The sequence below is a fragment of the Schistocerca piceifrons genome, unplaced genomic scaffold (genome assembly GCF_021461385.2).
Source record: "Schistocerca piceifrons isolate TAMUIC-IGC-003096 unplaced genomic scaffold, iqSchPice1.1 HiC_scaffold_2341, whole genome shotgun sequence".
NCBI classification, from domain to species: Eukaryota; Metazoa; Arthropoda; class Insecta; order Orthoptera; family Acrididae; genus Schistocerca; species Schistocerca piceifrons.
The window spans coordinates 1,209,095-1,234,813 of NW_025728275.1; the positions used below are offsets into that span (position 1 = coordinate 1,209,095).

The 25,719-nt window shown below is 48.1% G+C and overlaps 1 protein-coding gene across 1 annotated transcript in view; it reads right to left on the reverse strand.

Moving 5' to 3' along the window:
* Positions 1-10,267, reverse strand: part of LOC124742880 — a 74,753-nt gene extending 64,486 nt beyond the window's left edge. The window contains exons 1-2 of the mRNA XM_047248821.1: positions 10,175-10,267; positions 1,565-5,983 (exon numbers count right to left, since the gene is read on the reverse strand). Of these exons, the coding sequence (XP_047104777.1) occupies positions 1,565-5,983; positions 10,175-10,267 (4,512 nt within the window). The remainder of the gene's footprint in view (positions 1-1,564; positions 5,984-10,174) is intronic.
* Positions 10,268-25,719: the final 15,452 nt, after the last annotated feature.

The following is a 25,719-nucleotide window of genomic DNA, read 5'->3' on the forward strand; positions in this document are numbered from 1 at the left end:
CTGTGGCTGTCTCTTGTAGAGGTAAAAGATCATTGACCACTACTTCATAACACTCTGCAGCCTTCACTTCCCTGGGTACACTCTGTGAGGGGGGCCAGGTTCGCTGAGTTGTGGTGACACACTTTCCCCAATACCTGATCTGCATTAGGAAGGACAAGGATGCACCCACCACCACAAAGCCATTATCGTTTGAGGTAATATTGGAGACAAGATTGGCGAACTGGAATTTCTCAGTACACCGCAGTTAAGTTCACTGTCGATCAATACTACCACTGCTGCTCAGTCTGCAGCTCTTCATGCTTGTTATCATCTTGGAAACATCCCAGTGTCCGTTACACATCAGCAGTCTCTGAATATGGTTCAGAAAGTCGTTTCTCATATGGACATTATCTTTCCGACTGGTAAGGAACTCTGGGGCAATCTTGAATGTCAGGGCATTCATTTTGTGCACGAAGGTCATAAGGACAATCACACCAATCACCTCCTTTCTTCTGGCATTTGAGGGAGATAACCTCCCAGAGCAGGTCAAAGTTATGTGTTACTGGTGTGATGTGATGCCATACATTCCCCACCCCTGAAGTCCTTTGTGTGCTTGCTTTCTGGGCACACGTCTTCTTGATGTATAGCAGATTGTCCATGTGGTGACAGAGGGCACCCACCTCATGAGGGGAGCCTGAATTCCACCAGCTGTGTGTGTTGTCAGGACCATCAGTCTTCACACCCACCTGATTCCCCGGCGTACAAGAAAGAAAAGGAGATAAGTTGCTGGACTGTTCCTTACACTGAGGCTCATCAGAAATTTGATCATCATTCAGTGTCAATGACATCTACTTTTGACACAGTTACATCCTTTCTTCGCCTCCCTCTTCCTTGCCCACCAATTGTCGCCATTTACTCTCTCCTCTTCCTAACCCCAGCTGAAGTAGTGGCACCTTCTTTGGCAACCGCTGGTAATGAGGCTCCCTCCCAGAAACACTCCCCTGTGGTGCGTCTCAGGCAAGAGACTTGCTGCCACAACACAACCACATGACACAAATCTGTATGCCCCAAAGTCCTACCAGTGTCTTTCAATTGTGGATCTTGTAGAATCCTGCTCTACCTCAGTGCCCCACCATCCTCACCTTGAGGAGGAGGAGGAGGTGGAGGAGGAGGAGTCCCAGGACAAAAGTCCCTAGTGCCCCTGAGGGTGTCATCTTCCCACTCACATTGTGAATTGGGCCTCTTATTTATGGATCTCACCCCGATGCCTTTGGTGGTGGATGGTGACCCACTGGTGTAATTGGTTCCACGTAATTCACTCCCATTTGGATACCCATGTTGTGCTTATTCAATGGAACTGTAATGGGTACTACTGTCACTTCCTAGAGTTACCTCATGGGGATCGTAGCTCTTCAGTGAGTTCACGCTTTACTACCATAAGGCACCAGCCTTTGCAATATCTCTTCCCTCTTATGCTGCTTGTATATCCTCTTGCCATACTTCTTCCCATGCCTTGGAGAACATGCCTGGGATGTTTACAGAATGAGATTTTCACTGTGCTGCAGAGTGTGTGCTGGTATGAAACTTCCTCATCCTGCCCCTCCTCATCCTGCCCCTCCTCATCCTGCCCCTCCTCATCCTGCCCCTCCTCATCCTGCCCCTCCTCATCCTGCCCCTCCTCATCCTGCCCCTCCTCATCCTGCCCCTCCTCATCCTGCCCCTCCTCATCCTGCCCCTCCTCATCCTGCCCCTCCTCATCCTGCCCCTCCTCATCCTGCCCCTCCTCATCCTGCCCCTCCTCATCCTGCCCCTCCTCATCCTGCCCCTCCTCATCCTGCCCCTCCTCATCCTGCCCCTCCTCATCCTGCCCCTCCTCATCCTGCCCCTCCTCATCCTGCCCCTCCTCATCCTGCCCCTCCTCATCCTGCCCCTCCTCATCCTGCCCCTCCTCATCCTGCCCCTCCTCATCCTGCCCCTCCTCATCCTGCCCCTCCTCATCCTGCCCCTCCTCATCCTGCCCCTCCTCATCCTGCCCCTCCTCATCCTGCCCCTCCTCATCCTGCCCCTCCTCATCCTGCCCCTCCTCATCCTGCCCCTCCTCATCCTGCCCCTCCTCATCCTGCCCCTCCTCATCCTGCCCCTCCTCATCCTGCCCCTCCTCATCCTGCCCCTCCTCATCCTGCCCCTCCTCATCCTGCCCCTCCTCATCCTGCCCCTCCTCATCCTGCCCCTCCTCATCCTGCCCCTCCTCATCCTGCCCCTCCTCATCCTGCCCCTCCTCATCCTGCCCCTCCTCATCCTGCCCCTCCTCATCCTGCCCCTCCTCATCCTGCCCCTCCTCATCCTGCCCCTCCTCATCCTGCCCCTCCTCATCCTGCCCCTCCTCATCCTGCCCCTCCTCATCCTGCCCCTCCTCATCCTGCCCCTCCTCATCCTGCCCCTCCTCATCCTGCCCCTCCTCATCCTGCCCCTCCTCATCCTGCCCCTCCTCATCCTGCCCCTCCTCATCCTGCCCCTCCTCATCCTGCCCCTCCTCATCCTGCCCCTCCTCATCCTGCCCCTCCTCATCCTGCCCCTCCTCATCCTGCCCCTCCTCATCCTGCCCCTCCTCATCCTGCCCCTCCTCATCCTGCCCCTCCTCATCCTGCCCCTCCTCATCCTGCCCCTCCTCATCCTGCCCCTCCTCATCCTGCCCCTCCTCATCCTGCCCCTCCTCATCCTGCCCCTCCTCATCCTGCCCCTCCTCATCCTGCCCCTCCTCATCCTGCCCCTCCTCATCCTGCCCCTCCTCATCCTGCCCCTCCTCATCCTGCCCCTCCTCATCCTGCCCCTCCTCATCCTGCCCCTCCTCATCCTGCCCCTCCTCATCCTGCCCCTCCTCATCCTGCCCCTCCTCATCCTGCCCCTCCTCATCCTGCCCCTCCTCATCCTGCCCCTCCTCATCCTGCCCCTCCTCATCCTGCCCCTCCTCATCCTGCCCCTCCTCATCCTGCCCCTCCTCATCCTGCCCCTCCTCATCCTGCCCCTCCTCATCCTGCCCCTCCTCATCCTGCCCCTCCTCATCCTGCCCCTCCTCATCCTGCCCCTCCTCATCCTGCCCCTCCTCATCCTGCCCCTCCTCATCCTGCCCCTCCTCATCCTGCCCCTCCTCATCCTGCCCCTCCTCATCCTGCCCCTCCTCATCCTGCCCCTCCTCATCCTGCCCCTCCTCATCCTGCCCCTCCTCATCCTGCCCCTCCTCATCCTGCCCCTCCTCATCCTGCCCCTCCTCATCCTGCCCCTCCTCATCCTGCCCCTCCTCATCCTGCCCCTCCTCATCCTGCCCCTCCTCATCCTGCCCCTCCTCATCCTGCCCCTCCTCATCCTGCCCCTCCTCATCCTGCCCCTCCTCATCCTGCCCCTCCTCATCCTGCCCCTCCTCATCCTGCCCCTCCTCATCCTGCCCCTCCTCATCCTGCCCCTCCTCATCCTGCCCCTCCTCATCCTGCCCCTCCTCATCCTGCCCCTCCTCATCCTGCCCCTCCTCATCCTGCCCCTCCTCATCCTGCCCCTCCTCATCCTGCCCCTCCTCATCCTGCCCCTCCTCATCCTGCCCCTCCTCATCCTGCCCCTCCTCATCCTGCCCCTCCTCATCCTGCCCCTCCTCATCCTGCCCCTCCTCATCCTGCCCCTCCTCATCCTGCCCCTCCTCATCCTGCCCCTCCTCATCCTGCCCCTCCTCATCCTGCCCCTCCTCATCCTGCCCCTCCTCATCCTGCCCCTCCTCATCCTGCCCCTCCTCATCCTGCCCCTCCTCATCCTGCCCCTCCTCATCCTGCCCCTCCTCATCCTGCCCCTCCTCATCCTGCCCCTCCTCATCCTGCCCCTCCTCATCCTGCCCCTCCTCATCCTGCCCCTCCTCATCCTGCCCCTCCTCATCCTGCCCCTCCTCATCCTGCCCCTCCTCATCCTGCCCCTCCTCATCCTGCCCCTCCTCATCCTGCCCCTCCTCATCCTGCCCCTCCTCATCCTGCCCCTCCTCATCCTGCCCCTCCTCATCCTGCCCCTCCTCATCCTGCCCCTCCTCATCCTGCCCCTCCTCATCCTGCCCCTCCTCATCCTGCCCCTCCTCATCCTGCCCCTCCTCATCCTGCCCCTCCTCATCCTGCCCCTCCTCATCCTGCCCCTCCTCATCCTGCCCCTCCTCATCCTGCCCCTCCTCATCCTGCCCCTCCTCATCCTGCCCCTCCTCATCCTGCCCCTCCTCATCCTGCCCCTCCTCATCCTGCCCCTCCTCATCCTGCCCCTCCTCATCCTGCCCCTCCTCATCCTGCCCCTCCTCTTCCTGCCCCTCCTCTTCCTGCCCCTCCTCTTCCTGCCCCTCCTCTTCCTGCCCCTCCTCTTCCTGCCCCTCCTCTTCCTGCCCCTCCTCTTCCTGCCCCTCCTCTTCCTGCCCCTCCTCTTCCTGCCCCTCCTCTTCCTGCCCCTCCTCTTCCTGCCCCTCCTCTTCCTGCCCCTCCTCTTCCTGCCCCTCCTCTTCCTGCCCCTCCTCTTCCTGCCCCTCCTCTTCCTGCCCCTCCTCTTCCTGCCCCTCCTCTTCCTGCCCCTCCTCTTCCTGCCCCTCCTCTTCCTGCCCCTCCTCTTCCTGCCCCTCCTCTTCCTGCCCCTCCTCTTCCTGCCCCTCCTCTTCCTGCCCCTCCTCTTCCTGCCCCTCCTCTTCCTGCCCCTCCTCTTCCTGCCCCTCCTCTTCCTGCCCCTCCTCTTCCTGCCCCTCCTCTTCCTGCCCCTCCTCTTCCTGCCCCTCCTCTTCCTGCCCCTCCTCTTCCTGCCCCTCCTCTTCCTGCCCCTCCTCTTCCTGCCCCTCCTCTTCCTGCCCCTCCTCTTCCTGCCCCTCCTCTTCCTGCCCCTCCTCTTCCTGACCCTCCTCTTCCTGACCCTCCTCTTCCTGACCCTCCTCTTCCTGACCCTCCTCTTCCTGACCCTCCTCTTCCTGACCCTCCTCTTCCTGACCCTCCTCTTCCTGACCCTCCTCTTCCTGACCCTCCTCTTCCTGACCCTCCTCTTCCTGACCCTCCTCTTCCTGACCCTCCTCTTCCTGACCCTCCTCTTCCTGACCCTCCTCTTCCTGACCCTCCTCTTCCTGACCCTCCTCTTCCTGACCCTCCTCTTCCTGACCCTCCTCTTCCTGACCCTCCTCTTCCTGACCCTCCTCTTCCTGACCCTCCTCTTCCTGACCCTCCTCTTCCTGACCCTCCTCTTCCTGACCCTCCTCTTCCTGACCCTCCTCTTCCTGACCCTCCTCTTCCTGACCCTCCTCTTCCTGACCCTCCTCTTCCTGACCCTCCTCTTCCTGCCCCTCCTCTTCCTGCCCCTCCTCTTCCTGCCCCTCCTCTTCCTGCCCCTCCTCTTCCTGCCCCTCCTCTTCCTGCCCCTCCTCTTCCTGCCCCTCCTCTTCCTGCCCCTCCTCTTCCTGCCCCTCCTCTTCCTGCCCCTCCTCTTCCTGCCCCTCCTCTTCCTGCCCCTCCTCTTCCTGCCCCTCCTCTTCCTGCCCCTCCTCTTCCTGCCCCTCCTCTTCCTGCCCCTCCTCTTCCTGCCCCTCCTCTTCCTGCCCCTCCTCTTCCTGCCCCTCCTCTTCCTGCCCCTCCTCTTCCTGCCCCTCCTCTTCCTGCCCCTCCTCTTCCTGCCCCTCCTCTTCCTGCCCCTCCTCTTCCTGCCCCTCCTCTTCCTGCCCCTCCTCTTCCTGCCCCTCCTCTTCCTGCCCCTCCTCATCCTGCCCCTCCTCATCCTGCCCCTCCTCATCCTGCCCCTCCTCATCCTGCCCCTCCTCATCCTGCCCCTCCTCATCCTGCCCCTCCTCATCCTGCCCCTCCTCATCCTGCCCCTCCTCATCCTGCCCCTCCTCATCCTGCCCCTCCTCATCCTGCCCCTCCTCATCCTGCCCCTCCTCATCCTGCCCCTCCTCATCCTGCCCCTCCTCATCCTGCCCCTCCTCATCCTGCCCCTCGTCATCCTGCCCCTCGTCATCCTGCCCCTCGTCATCCTGCCCCTCGTCATCCTGCCCCTCGTCTTCCCCCTCCCCCTCCTCGTCTTCCCCCTCCCCCTCCTCGTCTTCCCCCCCCCCTTCCTCGCCGCCGTCCCCCCCCCCCTTCCTCGCCGCCGTCCCCCCCCCCCTTCCTCGCCGCCGTCCCCCCCCCCCCTTCCTCGATAAAATGGAGGCCAATTATCCTTCCTCCCATAATTACGCACCATACATTAAACCGCCAATATCCCTGATGCTCCACTTGTCGCAGCCATCGTGGATTATCTGTTGCCCAATAGTGCATATTATGCCAGGTTACATTACCACTGTTGGTGAATGACGCTTCGTCACTAAATAGAATGCGTGCAAAAAAAGTCTGTCATCCTGTTTGAGGAAAATGGCCTGAAGACCTAGTATGCAGGTCTCTTTAAGCGACCAACTGACCAACTGACCAACTAACCATACAATCATTCTACAATACGTTCCTGCTATTGGAGAAGCTGAGACTTTGGAAACATCTCTAAGTTGTTTGGCAAGTCAGTTATTGTTGACTTACTTTTGAGACTGGAGGTGAATCATTCTTCCAAATTAATTAGCTACTTCTGTAAACTTGGTGAAATTTTCTGCGCAATTTTTGCATAATAAGTGACAGTAAGAGAATTTATTATTTCACATGAAAGGATATCATTTTACTCACAAATTATAAGAATTTCTTTCATCTTTCATTTTGTTAGCAAGCTGTTATTCTTCTACCATAACTGCTTCTACGACAGTGAGAAAATGTTTCTAGTATTGATATCTCAGTAGCTCTGTGATATCGTGCTTGTTAATATGAATTAAACTGTTGCCATAAGGCCAAATACATCTGCAAAAGTGGTATATGTAATGCCAATTGTTTTCCTCTTTGCTAGTGCAAATCAAAAGATGCAGAATGAAATTAGGTAACACAGTCTTAAGAAAATATGAGAGTTTGCTCTGTTTTGTACAGACTAATAAGACAACTTTTGATACTCAACAGGTGAACAGTGGTATGCACCAAAATTCTGTAGTTAGTACTATGACAATAGTGATGTTGTTATCTGTTAGTTCTCAGAAACTGCTTTGTCAATTATTTTCACCTTCTTTAACAGTGAGTTGGAAGGCTGGAAGCATTTTTTGTCATGTGCTGTTCATGTAATTTTCAGAGGAGGAGGAGAACATGTTAGAACAGCTGATAACATTAACTAGAAATCTGCAACCATTTCTGGTGATTTATCACTTTAACGATAAAGCAGTACATGCTAGAATAGGTAAACAACTATAGAATGAGTAAATATGCAACTACTACTAGGAAGCCATGAATGTGCTGTCCCAAGTAGCCTACAATGGTTTTCTGTTGTTTCATATCTTATACCCACTGAATTAACTGTAAATGGCAGAACAGTTTCATGACACTGGAATTCTGAAGGATTTGGAATGGAGTCAAAAAATGTTGAAATACTGAGTGTGCACTGTTTTTGGGCCAAAACTACAGTGTTACAACTAACAGTTACTTGTGTAACATATAAAACTGACAACAGTTCACAAGTCCCATGGAAAGCATGATGTAGGGTATTGTGTAAGTAGCTGTAGTTGATTCCGTTGGGAATATTGAGCTACCAGAACGAAATTTGCACTCTACATCAATGTGTGTGCTGGTATGAAACTTCCTGGAACATGTAAACTGTGTGCCGGACAAAGGCTTGAACTTGCCTTTCATGGGCAAATGCTCTACTGACAGAGCTAGCCAAGCACGACTCACGAGCTTTATTTTTGCTAGGGCAGGCATATGTCCCAAGGTCAAGTCTCAGTCTAATACACATTCTTAATCTGCCAAGAAGTTAAAATATCAAGATACTGCCTAAGATTTTGTCTACATGCCTACAGTAATGAGTGGGTGGAAAAGGAATGCTTCCTAATTAGTTTATTGTTCATAGTTTATAAGTGACTGCTCTTAACAGTGGAACAGGCTGTGAGAGCTTCAATGAATTAAGCAAGCTTTGAGCTGAGGGTACACAAGCTGCCTGCCTACATTTGTATAGAGCAGTTAATCATAAAACACTACACTTGTCACCTGTCCTGAAGTTAATGTGAGGGTTTCCCATGATGTCAAGTGAACTGTTCTAATATCCACAATGAGGAGATTATTTGAGGTTTGCAGAGAAGTGCTTCTAGATGCAAAGGTCTCTGGGTGATACAAGATGACAATAACATTATACCCACTGGAGTGATTGATTGGCAATAATGCATAGATCCTAAACAAATGTAGGAGCTGTTTTAAACTTAGGGAAACCAGGAGTTGATGGTTATACCTCACAGGGAATAGAAAAGAGACCTTAGGACCCAGAGGGATGAAGGATATGGAAATTGTGTAATGGTATGCCAATGTCCCAAGACACATTTGAGCTTCAAACAGAGATGTTGATCTTATTTAGAGTGGATAGACCACAAGAATTCACATATGTTTCTGTGTGTGGTATTATAGTTAGAGAAATCCACTATGGAGGATGGGGATGGGGAAGGATGGGGTACTGGTGCTGTGTTAGGTGTATGATAGTGTGATAGTTGGGTACCCTTGTTCATCACTTCCAAAATGAGGTGACTGTCTTCAGTTCCCAAGTATACCTAGCAGTTGAAGTTCCTGATAAAATTATAAAAACCAGGTAACTTGCAGTTTCATCGTAGGGGGGTTGAATTCCTTTTTAAATAAGAACTTGAGGTCTTTGAGCCCTGCATTATAATGATTAGTTATTTTCTTATTTATGCCTAACAGTCTATTCTAGCAACTACTCCTTGATATGTCTCATATGAATATGCTAATAATGTAGAAACTGAAACAAAAGTAAAACAATGATAGCTATGAGGAGGAGGACCATCCAGTTAATTTCCCTGTTTCCAATTTGTGGTTTTAGGGTAGCTTATTCACATTTTCTTACACCTGTCATATTTAAGGCTTCTGTCAATTTGGCAACTCTTACACTGCATTTTCAAAATAAAATCTGCATTTCTAGATTGTTAGGCCATTCAAGAAATGCAGTGGTTGTGGAAACTTAATTCCTCCAGCAGCATGTTGATTGTTACATGGCAACACTGTAGAATGTGCCTGTCAACCCTGAAGTGACAGAGAATTATCCTACTACATCCTTTTGATATTTTTTGGTGATCCATGCTGAAAATATTAAATAATGTGATGCTTGTCCATGTGAGTGCAGAAGTGTCCACTCCAGATTATAGCTGCAAGGCATGATGCAGCGTGATCATCTGGGCTGAATCCAGTGAGTGTCCAGTGGCATAGAAATTATTCTCATCAGGACAGGCGCAATGAGTTCTTTCTCAGAAATGTTTTCCATAGTTTTATTATTACTGTTACGTTAGAAAATTAAGTAAATTTTATCTGAACTTCCAATAGATTGATACTGTTAGGAGACAGATGAGATTTGGTCTACTAAATCACAGAAAAAATGGGGTAGTAACACAGCTAGACTTCTGTAGTGTCCAACATTTAGCAGATGCAGATAGTTCAGCAGAGTAGATCAAGTGGAAGGCATAATTTGTGCGAAAGTTTCTGCATTCTACAGTGTCAGCAGTTTGTGTAGCTGGTCATTATGTAATATTATTTCAGTTATTACAAAATCAAGTCAAATTTACATATTGGGTCGCTATGCCAGCTGGGCAACTGTGATTTGATCAAACAAGGGAATGAACCATAAATCCACTGCAAGGAATCAGGGAGTCAGAACTCTCATCCGTTACAGTGTAACTCCATTACCAAATGATTATTGCCAGGCTGTGTGGTGTTTGGTGGTCTGATGTGTCAACAGTAGGCCTGTATACATAGTATGTGGGTTAGATTCCCTTCTCAGGCAATGATTGTCGGTACTGGTTTGAATTACTGTGATGGATGGTTTAACATCTGTGTGTGATTGTAGGATGAATAAGAGAAGTAGGCTCGTCTCAGCTTGATGGAATAATTTATTTACGAAACCCTGCAGTCGGAACAGACAATATTATACTGCAACCAATAACTCATGTGAATGTGTGAGAAAAGTTCAGTACGGTAAATTATCCAATATGACACACTTGAATTCACACTTTCACCATGGAGTAGAACGTGGAACCAGAAATCAACAACCAAAGAATAAAACAGAGAACAAATATTGCTTGTGTATAATGTCTGACATCCAGCGGGAAAGTTTTGCAGCACTGTACTTCCAAACACCCGTGCATGTCATGGCACTGGATGATGACAGCAGACGCCACATCTGATTTCATGGTGGAAGTGGAGCATCATCCCAAATAGCGTGCTGGAAATTTGACATGTCGTCCGTATCTTGAGGTGCGTGTTGGTTGATCTGCGATGAAACCTGGCTGCATCGGCGACGACATTGATGGAGTTATTGCTGAGTGAGCTGGAAGTTGTGGTAGGTAAGGCCTCGTTGCTTCCTGAAAGATGCACGCTGGTTTCACGCGGTCAAAGGAGACTGTAGTCCGTTTCCCATTGATCTAGATGTCCAAAGTCTTGCTTCCTCTAGTTAAGACACGATGTGGGCCGGAATATGGTGGTTGGAGCGAGGGTTTAATACTTTCCCTTCATAACTTGACGTGTGTGCAGGAGGACAGATCATGATGGACAAACATGGCAAGGGTCCCATGTTCGTGAGGTTGCTGTGGATGGAGGCGAGCCGCAAGTTGTCACAGTTGGCGGAGAAATGCCAGCTGGTCACCCGTAGGGTTCGGCAGAATGTCGGTAGCTACAAATTCTCCCGGCAGGCACAATGCTTCACTATAAACCAATTCGCTTGAAGAAGCATCCAGGTCTGGCTTGAATGTGCTTTGGAGGGTGGGTAGCTGGCGGGGTGGGTAGCTGGCGGGGTGGGTAGCTGGCGGGGTGGGTAGCTGGCGGGGTGGGTAGCTGGCGGGGTGGGTAGCTGGCGGGGTGGGTAGCTGGCGGGGTGGGTAGCTGGCGGGGTGGGTAGCTGGCGGGGTGGGTAGCTGGCGGGGTGGGTAGCTGGCGGGGTGGGTAGCTGGCCATCCGGTGGTGAAGTGTGCCACAAAATTTTGTCAACCCTCAAAACAAATCGAACTCGAATTGACATCCCCTGTCCGTCGTAATCTGCAGCGGGCAACCAAAACGTGACACTGTGTGTGATGAAGGTGAATGCAATAGTTTCTGCTGTAACATTGTCCACTGGTGCAGCTTCTGGCCATAGAGTGTACCGTTCAGTCATTTTAAGTACATAACGGTGACCATCAGATGATGAAAGTGGGCCAACAATGTCAAGGTGGACATGCGTGAATCATGCTGTCATGATTGGAAAGCTTCCTACTGGTGAGTGGACGTGGCAATTTATTTTGCTACGCTAGCATTTCAAGCAGCATCTCGTCCATTCACGGCAGTCCATTTGCATTCCAGGCCATACGTAATGCATTTTAACTAAGCGCGTTGTAGCTCATATGCCTAGATGACATAAGTTGTGCAGCGAATGGAAAGTGTCCTTCCAAAATTCCAGAGGTAGGAAGGGTCTCAGCTTCGATTTATACATATCACAATATTCCTTTGTCACCGATTCACCATTTGGCAGAACTGCTTGTAATTTCACATCAGCTAGCTGTGCTGCAGTGAGGTTGGCGTAATTGATCATATTTGCAATGCTGCTGACTCTGGACAAACAATCAGCCACTACATTGTCGATCCCAGACACATGACGTATATCAGTGCTAAACTGAGAAATAAGCATGAGCTGGTTGTGTTGTCTGACAGAATGCATATGTTAGTGCAGGGTGCAGTTAACTTTTGTAATTTTGACTGCAGAAGTGATTCTCTAGCAAAGAATGTTGTTGTATCTTTCTACTGGAGAATGATGCTGCAGCAATAAAATGTAAACGAGAGGGAAAAAATAAAACTTTAATGGCAAAGGAAATGTGCAATTCGCAACAACAAAACACCATGCACACACAAGCGTCTGCAAATATCAATAATGTGTCAAAGGCCATAGGGCACTGACTGTAACTCTTCGTAACAGTAAACTGCTTGCTATGAGCATGACGTCGCAACTGTTCACATTTGGTTCATTTGACCAGTTGCCAGTGGTTGTTTGCACATGCGCATTTGACTCACTCATAAGGAGTACCTTCTCTTGCTTCCCGCTACTTGAAGTTTGGCAGTTAGCAGCCAGATGCAAACTGGTGCACCCTAGCTGCCAGACTTGTGCTTGTACAGAGCTGTCTGAGTTGTAGTGGGGAGGGGGTTAGTCTCCACATGACCCGTGTGTATGTTAAGCGATTTCACTGCTTCTCTTCATGTACAGCTCCCACATCAAATGCAAACAAAACATATTTCTGTGGCCGGAAGCTACCAAGTGAATTAAAATACATTGACATAATTACAGAGGGCAAAAATATATTATTAATTTCAGTTTTCTGATTTTATTTTATTTCCAAGTTAGTAGCAGTCAAGCATTAATTGCCTTGCAGAACAATAAAGTTATTTTTGCAAGTTTGCTAAATAAATTTGGCTTTATTAATCGTTCCGCTGAGGCAATCATTTTATTTGAAATGAAGTGTTTCATTCTACAGTAATGGCTAGTTCCAACTGTTTGCTGAATTTAAAGTGCAGTTTCAAGTGCACGTTATCATCTTCTGCCATGTATGGCATTATGCCATAATAAAGAACCAAAAATGAGATCGTAGAGTACTGGTACTCCAGGAAAATCTACATCCCAAAAACCACACTGAAAAGCTTAATACTAGATGGGACCTACTTCATTGTGAATCCGGAAAAGCCAATTTGCACTTCAAGCCGAATTATGCATTTTAGTATGGTTTACGGCCATATCTGTGCGGCACTCCTCAGTCTAAAGTCATGAACATGCTCTTGAAGAAACCAAAAGGAGTGAAGATGGCTGTTTTTGGAATGTCACGTTTGGCTATAGGTATCTGTGTGTAGGAGTATCCTCTGATGCCCTGTTTCTTTTATGGTGGTAATGTAACCTGTCTTAGTGCTTTATACAAATGAACATTCGGGCTTCATACACCACTGCAGTTGCACACTCACAATAATGCTTGTTTTCTGGTGCTCTCTGGCAACTGGTAAATCGAACCTATTTATAACAGTCTTCGAATAGTACTGCGAACGCTGGTTAGAAAAGCGTTACTTTAAAAGTAAATTTCTTTTTACGTAAGATGAAATATGTTATGTGTGAGAAAGTGGGATGGATATCTAAATCACATTCGAAACTGGACAGTTTGAGAACCAGCCACTTAAAAGTATTTTGAGCTGAGACATTTGTCATAATTTTAAATTTACTGGCACATTTGTGTGATGTATCTTAAAGCACAACACACACAAAATAAGATAAATATTACATATGAAAGCTTAGCTTCTGTTGTAGAATGTTAATCTTACAGACCAGTATAATACGCGAAAGCTTAGCTTTTCTTGTAGATATGCAGTACTGTGTACATTAATGTAAACTGATAAATTTTCCTCTCTTGTGTTCGTGCTAGGTAACAAGTGACCTTGCTATTGGCTGACTATAGCACGTGTACTGTGCTCTGAATAGCTGCTGTCATTGGCTGGCGAGATCTCGTGGTTTGAGATATGACTCGCTCACAAAAGGACATCACAACCCCAGTTTTAATGCTTCAGAAACTAACACGCTGTGTTTGGTGCAATTCGAATTTATACTTTCGTAATACGAAAATATGCAGTGTATATGTTGCTGCAAATCAAAGGTCTTTCCAAAACTTCTCTCCTCATTTTTTTTAATTAAAAGTCTCTCCAAAACCTTCTCTGACCCATCATTTCTTCTATTTTGGGGAAGTTCTACGCGATTGTATAAAATGTTAACCGTTCAAAGGATTGATAAGTTTTACAGTTCCGAAGGAAAATCTATGGAAAACCTACTGTCATTTAGCATGAAAAAAGAGTATTTTCACCCAGGAAAAGGCATATTTTTTAAATGGGATATCCGGGAGAAATCCGGGAATAATCTGGGAATTTTTTTTTTCTTGTCCCTGTAGTGGCTTGTGATCCATAAAGATATTGAAGTCACATGCTTCTAGTTGCAGTATGAAGTACTTGACAGATTTGTAAATGGCCAGAAGTTCTCAGTCGTATGCACTCCAAAGTCTTTGTGAGGTTGTCAACTTGCGTGAAAAAAAAATGCGAGTGGTTGCCACATGTTACTACATTGTTGTTGCAACACAACGCCGACGGCAGTCTGGCTAGCGTTGACTACCAGTGTTAATGTGGTGGTAGGATCTGGATGTGCCAGCAGGGCTGCTTTGGCGATGCTTTTCTTGGCCACTTCAAATGCGACAGTCATTTCGTGAGTCCAAGTTACGGCGCGTTACCCTTGGCTTTCGACCAGTTAGCGCTGCAACTAAAGATTCCTGTAGCTCAGAAGAGTGTGGCAAATGGTGGTGGTAAAGATTTAACATCCTGAGGAAACGCTGTAGTTCTTTGGCTCTAGCGGTTCTCGGAATGCCGAAATGGCTTTCATCTCCTCAGGTAGGGGTACCGATCCTGCCGCAGAAATTCTATGTCCGAGAGAGTCTACTTCAGGTTGACCAAACACACACTTTCACGTATTGAGCACAATTCTGTAGTACTCCAATTGCTTCAATACTTCACATAGATGGTGGCGATGTTCCTCAGGTGACGATAAAAAACCAAAACGTCGTCCAGGTATGTAAAAGCAAAAGGTAAACCCTGTAGTGCAGTATCCATGAAGCACTGCCATATCTGTGTGGCACTCCTCAGTCTAAAGTCATGAACATGCTCTTGAAGAAACCAAAAGGAGTGACGATGGCTGTTTTTGGAATGTCACGTTTGGCTATAGGTATCTGTGTGTAGGTCTTTGCACAGTGTAACACAGTGAACACTACTGAGCCACTCAACGCGTAATTGTAATCGCGCAACAAGGGTGCGGGATAACAATCTGGTATTGTCCGGGCGTTCAGGGCTCCATAATCGCTACACAGTCTCCATGCACCCTACATCTATGGCACTAGATGTAATGGTGATGTACAAGGGCTGTTGGAAGGCCGGATTACACCTTCATGCAACATGCAGTTAAATTCTGCCTTTGCTATTTTGAAGTGATCTGGGGCTAAACGTTGCAGCGTACAAGAGGTAGAGGGTCCATCAGCAGTCTCAATATAATGGACAGTATCATGTCGTACCTCCGTAGGTGCACCGGATGGTCACATCAGGGCTAGAAATCCTTACAGCAGCTCCATGTACTCACCATTCGCTACCTGAATTACCTTGGCAGTGTGGACAGTGACACCTCAATGGAATTCGGAAGTTGTTAGGCCGGTGGTATTGTCTACCAGACAAGAGTTCCTTATGTCAGGCAGCAGGTTGTAGTTGGCAAGGAAGTCGGCTCCGATGATTTGTTCGGCAACGTCTGCGACGGTAAAGTCCCATTTGAAAGCATGCCGCAACCAGAGGTAGAGTTCCAAGCACATCATGTCATATACCATAATCTGGGATTTATTAGCAGCTGTGAGGCATATGGGCATAGACGGTCCCTTTTGTTGTAGCATGGTGCGAGGAAATATTGACAAATCGGAACCAGTGTCTACTAAGTACTTGCAGGTTGAACGTCAGCCTCTTACGAACAGGCACCTGGAAGTCGGACAGCAACTGGAGGAGGTGCTCACTTGTGATCGCCGCTGCCGTTTGGGTAGGTGCAGGGCATGGTACACTTATGTGCTTGCTCGCCAAATTTGCGATGGTACCAACAGGCTGTTTTCTTCTGTCCCTGTCATAGATGAAGCTGCCGATGACAGAATTGATGTCTTCTCCTGCTGTCCATCTCGTGGCAGTGTAACAACTTGCTGATTTGCCGTGATAATAAGTCCACTTTGTTAACAAGAACATCATAGTCAGTGTGCAAGACAGTTGTCGCCATGCAGGCGCACTCTGCAGTGGCCTAGCTAACTATGACGGCATCATTGTCTCTTGGATCGTATCAGCTGAATTGGCCACTGCATCTAATGACGCATCAGTCTGTGACACCACGATTTCCTTCACTGGTGGTGGTTACTGGCTGCTCCAGATCATGTGCAGCAAGCTATCTGGGACTGTACCTGCATCTACTTTACTCTGCAGATGACCTAGATACTGTGAAGGTTTCTTTTTGCCGATGTCCTCTTGGATAAGCACCTGCCAGATTAGTCTTTCTTGTGAAGCGGAAACACACCGAATTAGTTCTGCCTTCAATCAGTCATACTGTTTGTTACTAGTGGGCTAATTATGATGTCTTGAACCTCAGCAGCATACTGGTGATCTAGTTGGCTGACCACCAGCGTGAATTTCGTGGCGTCAACCGTGATACACGCATAGGAAAAATTTCCTTCAAGTTGTGCAAACCACATGGATGGATTGTGCAGCCAGAAGGGTGGTAGTTGAACCACTAGATGTGAAACAGAAGTATTTGTCAGCTCTGGTGGATTCACCATCTGAATTTCTTGCAAAGACATGTCGCAAATTCAGCATGCATGCAGGAGATCACATCGGGGTCACCACCCTGTCGGTACTGGTTTGAATTACCGCAATCGACGGTTTAACATATGCATGTGCTTGTAGGCTGAATAAGAGAAGTAGACTCATCTCAACTTGATGGAATAATTTTTTTTACAAAACCCTGTGGTCACAACAGACTATATTACACTGCAACCTATAACTCGTGCAAATGTGTGAGTACCGTACGGTACGGTACAGTAAATTATTCCATATCTGACACATTTGGATTCATGCTTCCACCACAGAGTAGAACGTGGAATCAGAAATAAACAACAAAAGAATAAATCACAGAGCAAATTTTGCTTGTATATAGCATATCTGAGGCCCACCGGGAGAGTTTCGCACCACTGTACTTCCAAACACCCATGCATGTCATGGCACTGGTTGATGACAGGAGATGCCACAGTTATTAATATGCACAAACAGATCCTATTTACTTCTTGTAACAAAAGGCGACCAATGTAAGATTGTAAATCCTGCTCAAATATTAGAAAATTGTAAAAAAAATTATATAACTGTAGGAGGTCTGATGTTGTAGTTGTAGACTCTTATCAAGAGAATCTACATTTATTTGCATAAACTTAGAGTGACAATCAGTCTAATTAAATTTGACAAAGTAATAATAAAATATGTAGAAAACACTATTAAACCTAAGAAATAAAAACTGTGTGGATGGGATGAAATTTGTGCCATAGTTACCAAAGCAGCCTCAAATATAATACCACACCCACTGTCTGAAATAATTAATAAATAACTTTAAGATGATTACTTTTCAGATGCCCTGAAAAGGGTGGAAGTGAAACAATTATTTAAAAAAGAAGATATGGGAAATTGCCATCCAATTTCCCCTTCTTCCTGTGTGTTCTAAGTTATTTGAACTGATTGTTTAACTAAATATTCAAAAATTTTGTCATTAGATTAATTTAATCTCAAAAAATTAATTTGGCTTCCTAAACGGCAAAAGTATAATTCATGCAATTAACAAATTCATAAATAAAGGTAGCTCCACCTTAAATAAATCTCAAAAAGCTCCAGGAATCTTTTGATACTGAGGCATAGAGTTGGGCTGTGTGAACTACTATTATTATTACACATAAAATGCAAAAATACGGAATTACGGGCAGTGCCTTATAGTGGTGTAAGTCATATTTGATAGAGACAGCAAAGGGAGGTCAAAACATCAAAGGAAAATACTCCTCAAAATGGAGAAATAAATCACAGGGTGTAACACAAGGATTCATTCTAGGACCTATACTTTTCCTTTTTACATACATGACTTACCTTGCAATAGAAATAATCATCCAGGTTTATTCACTGATGACCCATCAGTACTGATAGAAAATGATAATACAGGAGAAATTCCTGAAAATATCAGAAAAACTCCAGAAAACCCAGATGTTTGGTTCCACCTAAATGGGCAAAACAAAATCTTTCAGAAACACAGCTTATGTGGTTTAAGACAAACACTCGAAAATAAATTACATTCACATTATGCAAGGAAGTCTGGAGCTAAGTGATGCACTATGTGGTAAATTCATAGGAATGCAGTTGGACAGATATGTCATTGTTGCTTACTGATAAACTATTTAAAAAACAGACTGAACTGCCTGGCATTTGCTATGTCAGTCTTAGCTAGTGTCACTGTCACAGACACAAAAAAGTAGTGTACCTTAGCTACTTTGAGGCAATGGTGAGATACGGCATTGCGTTACGGGGAAATGCTAGCAATTTGATATTAATTTGAAAGGAAAAGATTATGGAACATAGGCAGTGCAAAGTCAAGAGAATCTTGTCAGCCATTGTTAAGAGACCTAAACATGCTAAGTGTTCAATCACTGTATTTATATGAAATATTTATTTTCACAAATAATAATCTGAAATTGTTTGCTCCAAACAACTTCCAGTATGGATATGAAACTAGAAACATAGTTAGTTTCATGCTTCCTGCACATACTCAAATTTTTTGCACAGACCCCACAACATTTAAAGATGAAAATACACAATTGGTTAAAAAGACAAATATTCAGAAGACTGAAACTGATTAGTACAAAGAAAATCATATAGTGCTCTGAAATAAAAATGCTATTTCTCGACTAATGAATTTTTTTGTGATGCTCTGACAATTCAAGCAGAATAAAAATTAAAAGTATATGTATTCAGATTTTTATAGTTCTAGTAAATGTTGTATTCCATGTACAACATATTACACTTACAAGCTTGAAGGGTCTCCTGTATAGTAAATCAATGGTTTGACATTTACGGTATGTTATGAGATGATAAAATTCTATATCTGAAATGGACAGCACCTCACCACTGGCTCTTTCCTTCCCTTTCTCCCCCTCTGGGGGTATGGTTTGTGCCTACGCTCAAAACTGTTACAAGTTCCTTGCTTTCAATACTTGCAAGTCTTCGTCCTTCCTGTGTCCTTCTCTTCTCCTTCCCTCTTCTCTTTGCACTTTTCTCCGCTGTGGCATTTGAGACCCTTCTTCTTTCCTTTCCCTTTCTCTTTTTTCCTCCCTGTGCATGTCTGAAGGCCGACCCACGCACTTCCATGCATAGCCGGTGATGGGGTAACGTGTAATTCCCCGCCCTGGGTAGACAGGTCGGACACGTACGTACCCCCTGGTAACGGCCAGGCCCAGGGAGGGGTGATTACCCGAGCTGATACCTTCTGAAAGTGCTGATTGGTCCCTCCGTCCATTTGTCAGGAGGTGTGACCTGAGGTGTGAACAATCACCTAAGGCGGGAGTGCCCTCAGAGAGGGCCCCCACAAGGGAGGAGCACGCCATCGGAGACGCCGGTAATCGTGGGGGATTCTTCCGCAATGGTTTCCTCACCTTCCACTATGTCTGCTCACAAGTGTAAGTTCACGGAGTCTCAGCCACAGACAGTTTTTCCATCGTTGCCACAGTTCCTTGTTGTTTCTCGGTCTGACGAAGGTCACGACTCTTCCACGGTCAACCCTTTCATTATTCAGAAAGGTGTCGACGCAATTGCAGGTCCTGTAAAGTCTTGTTCCAGATTACAGAATGGCAACCTGTTGTTAGGAACAGTCAGTGCCCTCCAGGCACAAAAATTGCTGCGTACTTCACTACTACACACCTTTCCTATCCGGGTGGAACCGCACCGTACTTTAAATTCCTCGTGTGGAGTCGTTTATACATGCTCCCTCGATGGATTGTCTGACGAAGAAATTCAGCACTACCTGTCTGACCAGGGCATAACCCTTGTTCATAGGCTTATGAAAAGGGTTGACACGAACATCATTCCAACCCGCACTGTCTTCTTGGCATTTGACAAAGTTCAACTCCCATCGAAAATCAAAGCAGGCTATGAGAATTTCCGTTCGCCCTTACGTCCCAAACCCTATGCGTTGCTATCTGTGTTGCAGTTCAATCACACCAGCCAGTCCTGTTCCAATTCGGCCAAATGTGTTACGTGTGGCAAGGATGCCTATGAGGGTGCTTGTCCACCTCCATCCCCTCGCTGCATCAACTGTATGGGTGACCACGCTGCTTCCTCTCGAGATTGCCCCGTTTTTAAGGATGAAAAGCTCATCCAGGAAATTAGAGTGAAGGAAAAGGTGTCGACCTTTGCTGCTCGAAAATTATTCGCCAGTCGAAAGCCCACCTTGCCTCAGACAGGAAAATACAGCACTGTCCTTGCTTCTCCTCGGCCAACAAAGGAGGCGGCCACGCAGACTTGCGACCTCACCTTTAGTGCCACGGTCGTCAGATCGGCCAGCGCAGAGATCGCCCGTTCCACCTCACCACTTTCACCTGCCCACTCTCTGGCGTACCCTTCGTCGGGTTCTGCTAAATCTCGAGCCCAAAAGTCAGACATCAAGACTTCGAAAAAAGAACTTACTCATGAAGAGTTTTTACGTTCCGGAACTTCCCAACCATCGGTTCCTCTTTCATCTAAACATCATACTTCCAAGAAGGCTACAAAGAAACCCAGTTCCTCTCGTTCTCTGCCAAGTTGTGTCCCACCTACAGCACCACCTGGCGGGACTCGCCCTCGACCGTCTTCTGTGTCGCCGAGGCGCACTGCAGGCGGCCGATCAACCAGCCGATCGCTGGTGGCAGGAGCTGCTCCTGACCAACCTATGGATCAGGATCTTCTGCCTTCGGCTTAGTGCCATTCCATGCTGTCGGTCGCAAGCTCTGAGCAGTCGTTGAGTTGACAGCGACCTTGGTCACATTCCTCCATTTTCTGTTCACCCTATGTCCATTATCCACTGGAATATCCGCGGTATTCGAGCCAATCGGGGTGAATTGTCGATCCTCTTGCGATCCTACTCGCCGGTCATCTTCTGTCATCAGGAAACAAAGCTGCGTCCCCATGACCACTTTGTTCTCCCCCATTTTCAGTCCGTCCGATTTGATCTCCCTCTGTTGAAGGCACTCCAGCACATGTAGGACTCATGATTCTTCTCCATGATACTCTCCATTATCACCCAATCCATTTAAACACTTCCTTCCAAGCTGTCGCTGTCCGCCTTTCCCTTTCTGGATATACGTTCTCTCTTTGTACTGTATACATTCCATCGTCCACACCAATGGCACGAGCTGATCTCCTTCATCTTCTTGGTCAACTTCCACCCCCCTATTTGCTGGTTGGAGACTTCAATGCCCACCACCCACTTTGGGGATCTCCACATCCTTGTCCGAGTGGCTCACTATTGCTAGACATCTTCCTCCAAGCGGATCTAGTTTGCATCAACACTGGTGTCCCTACATTTTTGTCTGCCTCCACGACAAGTTTATCTCATTTGGACCTTGCGGTCGGTACTGTTCCGTTAGCTCGGCGCTTCGAATGGTTCGCCCTTGAGTGACCACTTTCCATGTGTCCTTAGACTGCAGCCTCAACTGCCATACATGCGCCCGCGATGCTGGAAGTTTGCCCAAGTTGATTGGACACTTTTTTCGTCTCTAGCGACATTCGATGACCGTCACTTTCCCAGCGTCGACGATGAGGTCACACATATTACCGACTTTATTCTTACAGCTGTGGAACATTCAATACCACGCACCTCCGAATTGCCCCGGCGCCCCTCCAGTTCCTTGGTGGAATGAAGCATGCCGTGACGCAATACGTGAGCGGCGACGTGCTCTTCGCGTTTTCCGCCGCCAACCTAATTTGGACAACTGTATCCGCTATAAGCAGTTCCGTGCGCGATGCCGTCGTGTCATCCGCGATAGCAAGAAGGCAAGCTGGAAATTCTTTATTAGCTCATTTAACACCTTCACTCCCTCCTCGGAAGTTTGGAGTCGGCTTCGACGGTTCTCAGGCGCGCCTAGTTTCTCCCTGGTCTCTGGGCTCACTGTCGCGCATGATACCTTAGTGGACCCCGTCGCAATTTCTAACTCATTGGGTCAGCACTTTGCTGAGATTTCGAGCTCTTCAAATTACCCGCCAGCGTTTCTCCCGAAGAAACGTGCAGCAGAAGTGCGACATCTTGCTTCCCCTCTCAAAATCGCGAAAGCTACAATACTGTTTTCTCCATGCAGGATCTCCAACATGCCCTCTCTTCTTCTCGCTCCTCCGCCCCAGGACCGGATGGTATCCACGTCGAAATGTTGCTGCATTTATCAACCCATAGTCTGCGTTACCTCCTTCGCCTTTATAATCGAATTTGGACCGACAGTACTTTTCCCAGACGATGGCGGGAAGCTGTCGTCGTTCCTGTTCCGAAACCTGGAAAGGACAAAAATCCCCTCTAGCTATCGCTACATTTCTCTCAAGAGTACTGTCTGTAAGGTTTTGGAGCGTATGGTGAATTACCGATTAGCTTGGTGGCTGGAATCCCGCAGTCTTTTAACACCTGCCCAGTGCGGATTCCGAAGGCATCGTTCTGTAGTTGACCATCTTGTTGCTCTCTCCACTTATATCATGAATAATTTTCTCCGGAAACGCCAAAAAGTAGCAATATTTTTTGATCTGGAGAGAGCATACGATACCTGTTGGAGGACAGGCATCCTCCGCACACTGTTCTCTTGGGGCTTTCGAGGTCGGCTGCCCCTTTTTCTTCGCAAATTTATGGCAGAGCGCACATTTAGGGTGGGGGCGAACACTACTCTCTCCCGTACTTTCTCCCAAGAAAACGGGGTACCCCAGGGCTCCGTGCTGAGTGTTGTCCTGTTTGCCATTGCCATCAATCCAATTAGGGATTGTCTCCTTCCTGATGTCTCGGGATCCCTCTTTGTGGACGATTTTGCGATCTACTACAGCTCTCAACGGACCAGTCTTCTTGAACGACGTCTTCAAGGCTCTCTCGATCGCCTCCAGTCATGGAGCATCGAAACCGGCTTCCGTTTTTCTCCCAGTAAGACCGTTTGTGTTAATTTTTGGCGACGTAAGGAGTTTCTTCCACCCTCCTTACATCTAGGTCCTGTCAACCTTCCGTTTTCAAACGTGTTAAATTCTTGGGTCTTATGTTTGACAGAAAACTGTGCTGGTCTTCACACGTTTCCTATCTTTCGGCTCGCTGTCTGGGATCCCTTAACACCCTCCGTGTCCTGAATGGTACTTCCCGGGGAACGGACCGAGTGGTCCTTCTCCGCCTCTATCGCGCCTTAGTGCGCTTGAAATTGGACTGTGGAAGCACAGTCTACTCCTCTGCTCGGCCGTCTATTCTTCGGCGTCTCGACTCTATCCACCACCGAGGATTACGTTTAGTGTCTGGAGCTTTTTACACCAGCCCTGTGGAAAGACTTTATGCTGAGACTGCTGAGCCTCCGCTGTCCAATCGGCGAGCAGTCCTTCTGAGTCGTTATGCTAGCCATCTGTCTTCCATGCCTGCTAATCCAGCTCATGACATTTTTTTCGACGCCTCCTTTGATGTAGGGTATGAAGGCCGCCCCTCCTCCCTACTACCACCGGGAGTCCGCTTCCGTCAACTGCTCCATTCTCTTACCTTCCGCTTTCCTAAAACCTTCTTGACAACTTGGGGTACAGCTCTGCCTTGGCTCCATCCACGGATCTGCCTGCTCCGTGACCTTTGTCGATTTCCCAAGGATGGTACCCCTTCACTTGTTTACCGTCGGGCATTTGCTGCTCTATGTGCGCAAATGACGGAAGCTACATTTATTTACGCCGATGGCTCGAAAACATCGTTAGGTGTAGGGAGTGCCTATATTGTTGGCTACACCCCAAATCACTTTCGGCTTCCCGACCAGTGTTCGGTTTATACTGCGGAGCTTTACGCTATTCTCCAGGCTGTCCACTACATCCGCCGCCATCAGCGGATACAGTACGTAATCTGCTCAGATTGTCTCAGCTCTCTCCTCAGTCTCCAAGCTCTTTATCCTGTGCACCCTCTGGTCCACCGGATTAAGGACTGTCTGCGCTTGCTCCACCTGGAGGCGTCTCGGTGGCATTCCTCTGGCTTCCGGGACACGTTGGTATCTGTGGAAATGAGGCGGCCGATATTGCAGCCAAGGCTGCAGTCTCTCTTCTTCGGCCAGCTATTCAATCGATTCCCTTCGCCGATCTACTGAGCGTTTTATGTCGTCGTGTTGTTCATTTATGGTACACGCATGGGTTGACACTTCCCCATAATAAATTGCGGGACGTGAAAGCACTTCCTTGTGCTTGGACCTCTTCCTCCAGAATGCGTCATCGGGAGGAGGTAATTTTAACTAGACTCTGGATAAGGCACTGTCTTTTTAGCCATCGACATCTTTTAAGCAGCAATCCTCCCCCACTCTGTCCCCACTGCGCTCAGCTGTGGACGGTAAGACACCTTTTAATTGAGTACCCCTATTTTAATCCGTTACGCTCCCGTCTACAGCTATCGCCTGATATATCGTCGATGTTAGCAGATGACACGCGCTCAGACGACCGTGTTCTCAAGTTTATTAGTGCCAGTGAAATGACGTCAGTCATTTGAAGCTTTTTTGGGGGACAACCAACCGCTTTCTGTAGTGAATTTTTAAGCCTTCCTTCTGCTTTTAGTTTCTCCAATTTTATGACTTACGTTCCCGGGCGCTAATGACCATAGCAGTTTTGTGCCCTAAAACCAAAAGAAATAAAAAAAATTAGAATGCAGTGTTGTGATAGTGCCCTCATTTTGTCAGCCAGTCAAAGTTGAAGCTCCAGTGGTGCCTCATCATGCACTACTACCACTGCTGCTTGGATGTTCTGTGGGAGATTTAGGAGCCCAAGTGTCCATAAGACATGAACAGATAGGAGTGTTGGGTTATATCGAATTTGCATGTGGTGCTAGGACAAAGACAGTGTGCTATTGACTAAGTTGTCTCTTTGATCAGGAAATGTAGCAGCTGCTCTTGGGTGTGTGTTAGTCTGTATAGAACTAGTGTCTTAGCAGATTTGTATGTGTGAGGGGCCAGAATGATCCAAAGCAAGTCGCTAGTAAGATCTGCACATTCTTCCAAGTGGTTAAGGCATGTGGTGAGCTTCTCATCATCTGCGATGATGACACTGGCTGGCATCAAATTCTCACGGAGGGCAAAACACCTTGCAGGAGAAAGATAGTTTAGGATGGTGGTGGATGATATGATGGTTGTCAGTGGTTACAGTGTGAGGCACCACAGTGAGATGGGCATGGCGCGATGCTGCATTTGGAGGATTGTCGGTGTGTGCGGCAGGCAAGAAATGTGGCTTTACATAGGACTGTAAATAATGAGGTGGATCATGCGTCAGTGCAGATAGTGTCAGCATCACAAAGCAATTTGTGTAGAACTCACATGGTTGTTAGAAGAGTATTTGCACGTGTCAGTGAAATTCTGGGGCTAAGTTGGTAGATAAGACTTTCCTAATGTCCGGTGTCTGAGACGGTGGGAAATGTGTGTCAGAGTGCGCATGATATCCTCGTGTAGCCCATTTAGTATCCAGCAGCACTGTGTGTGTCTCATGGAGTTTTTGCATTTGTGCAGGTGTGCAGTCATTCATGGTGTGGCTGCTGTGGGTGTGACATAACCCGAACAGGGAGCCAGAGCTATCTGACCTTGCCGAGACAAGGTCACGAGAAATGTATTTTCGGAGGATGTAGTTGCTTTCAGTGCTGGTTGTGGGTGGTTCAAATGGAAAGCACACTGCTGATCAGAAGTGAGATGGTTGTGAGGCCCAGTGTGGCTGGGATATGAGTGACATTATAGTATCTCTCGCGAAACTCATGTTTAGTCACAATGATTGGCATAGGATTTGGAAAATTGGAATGCCTAGG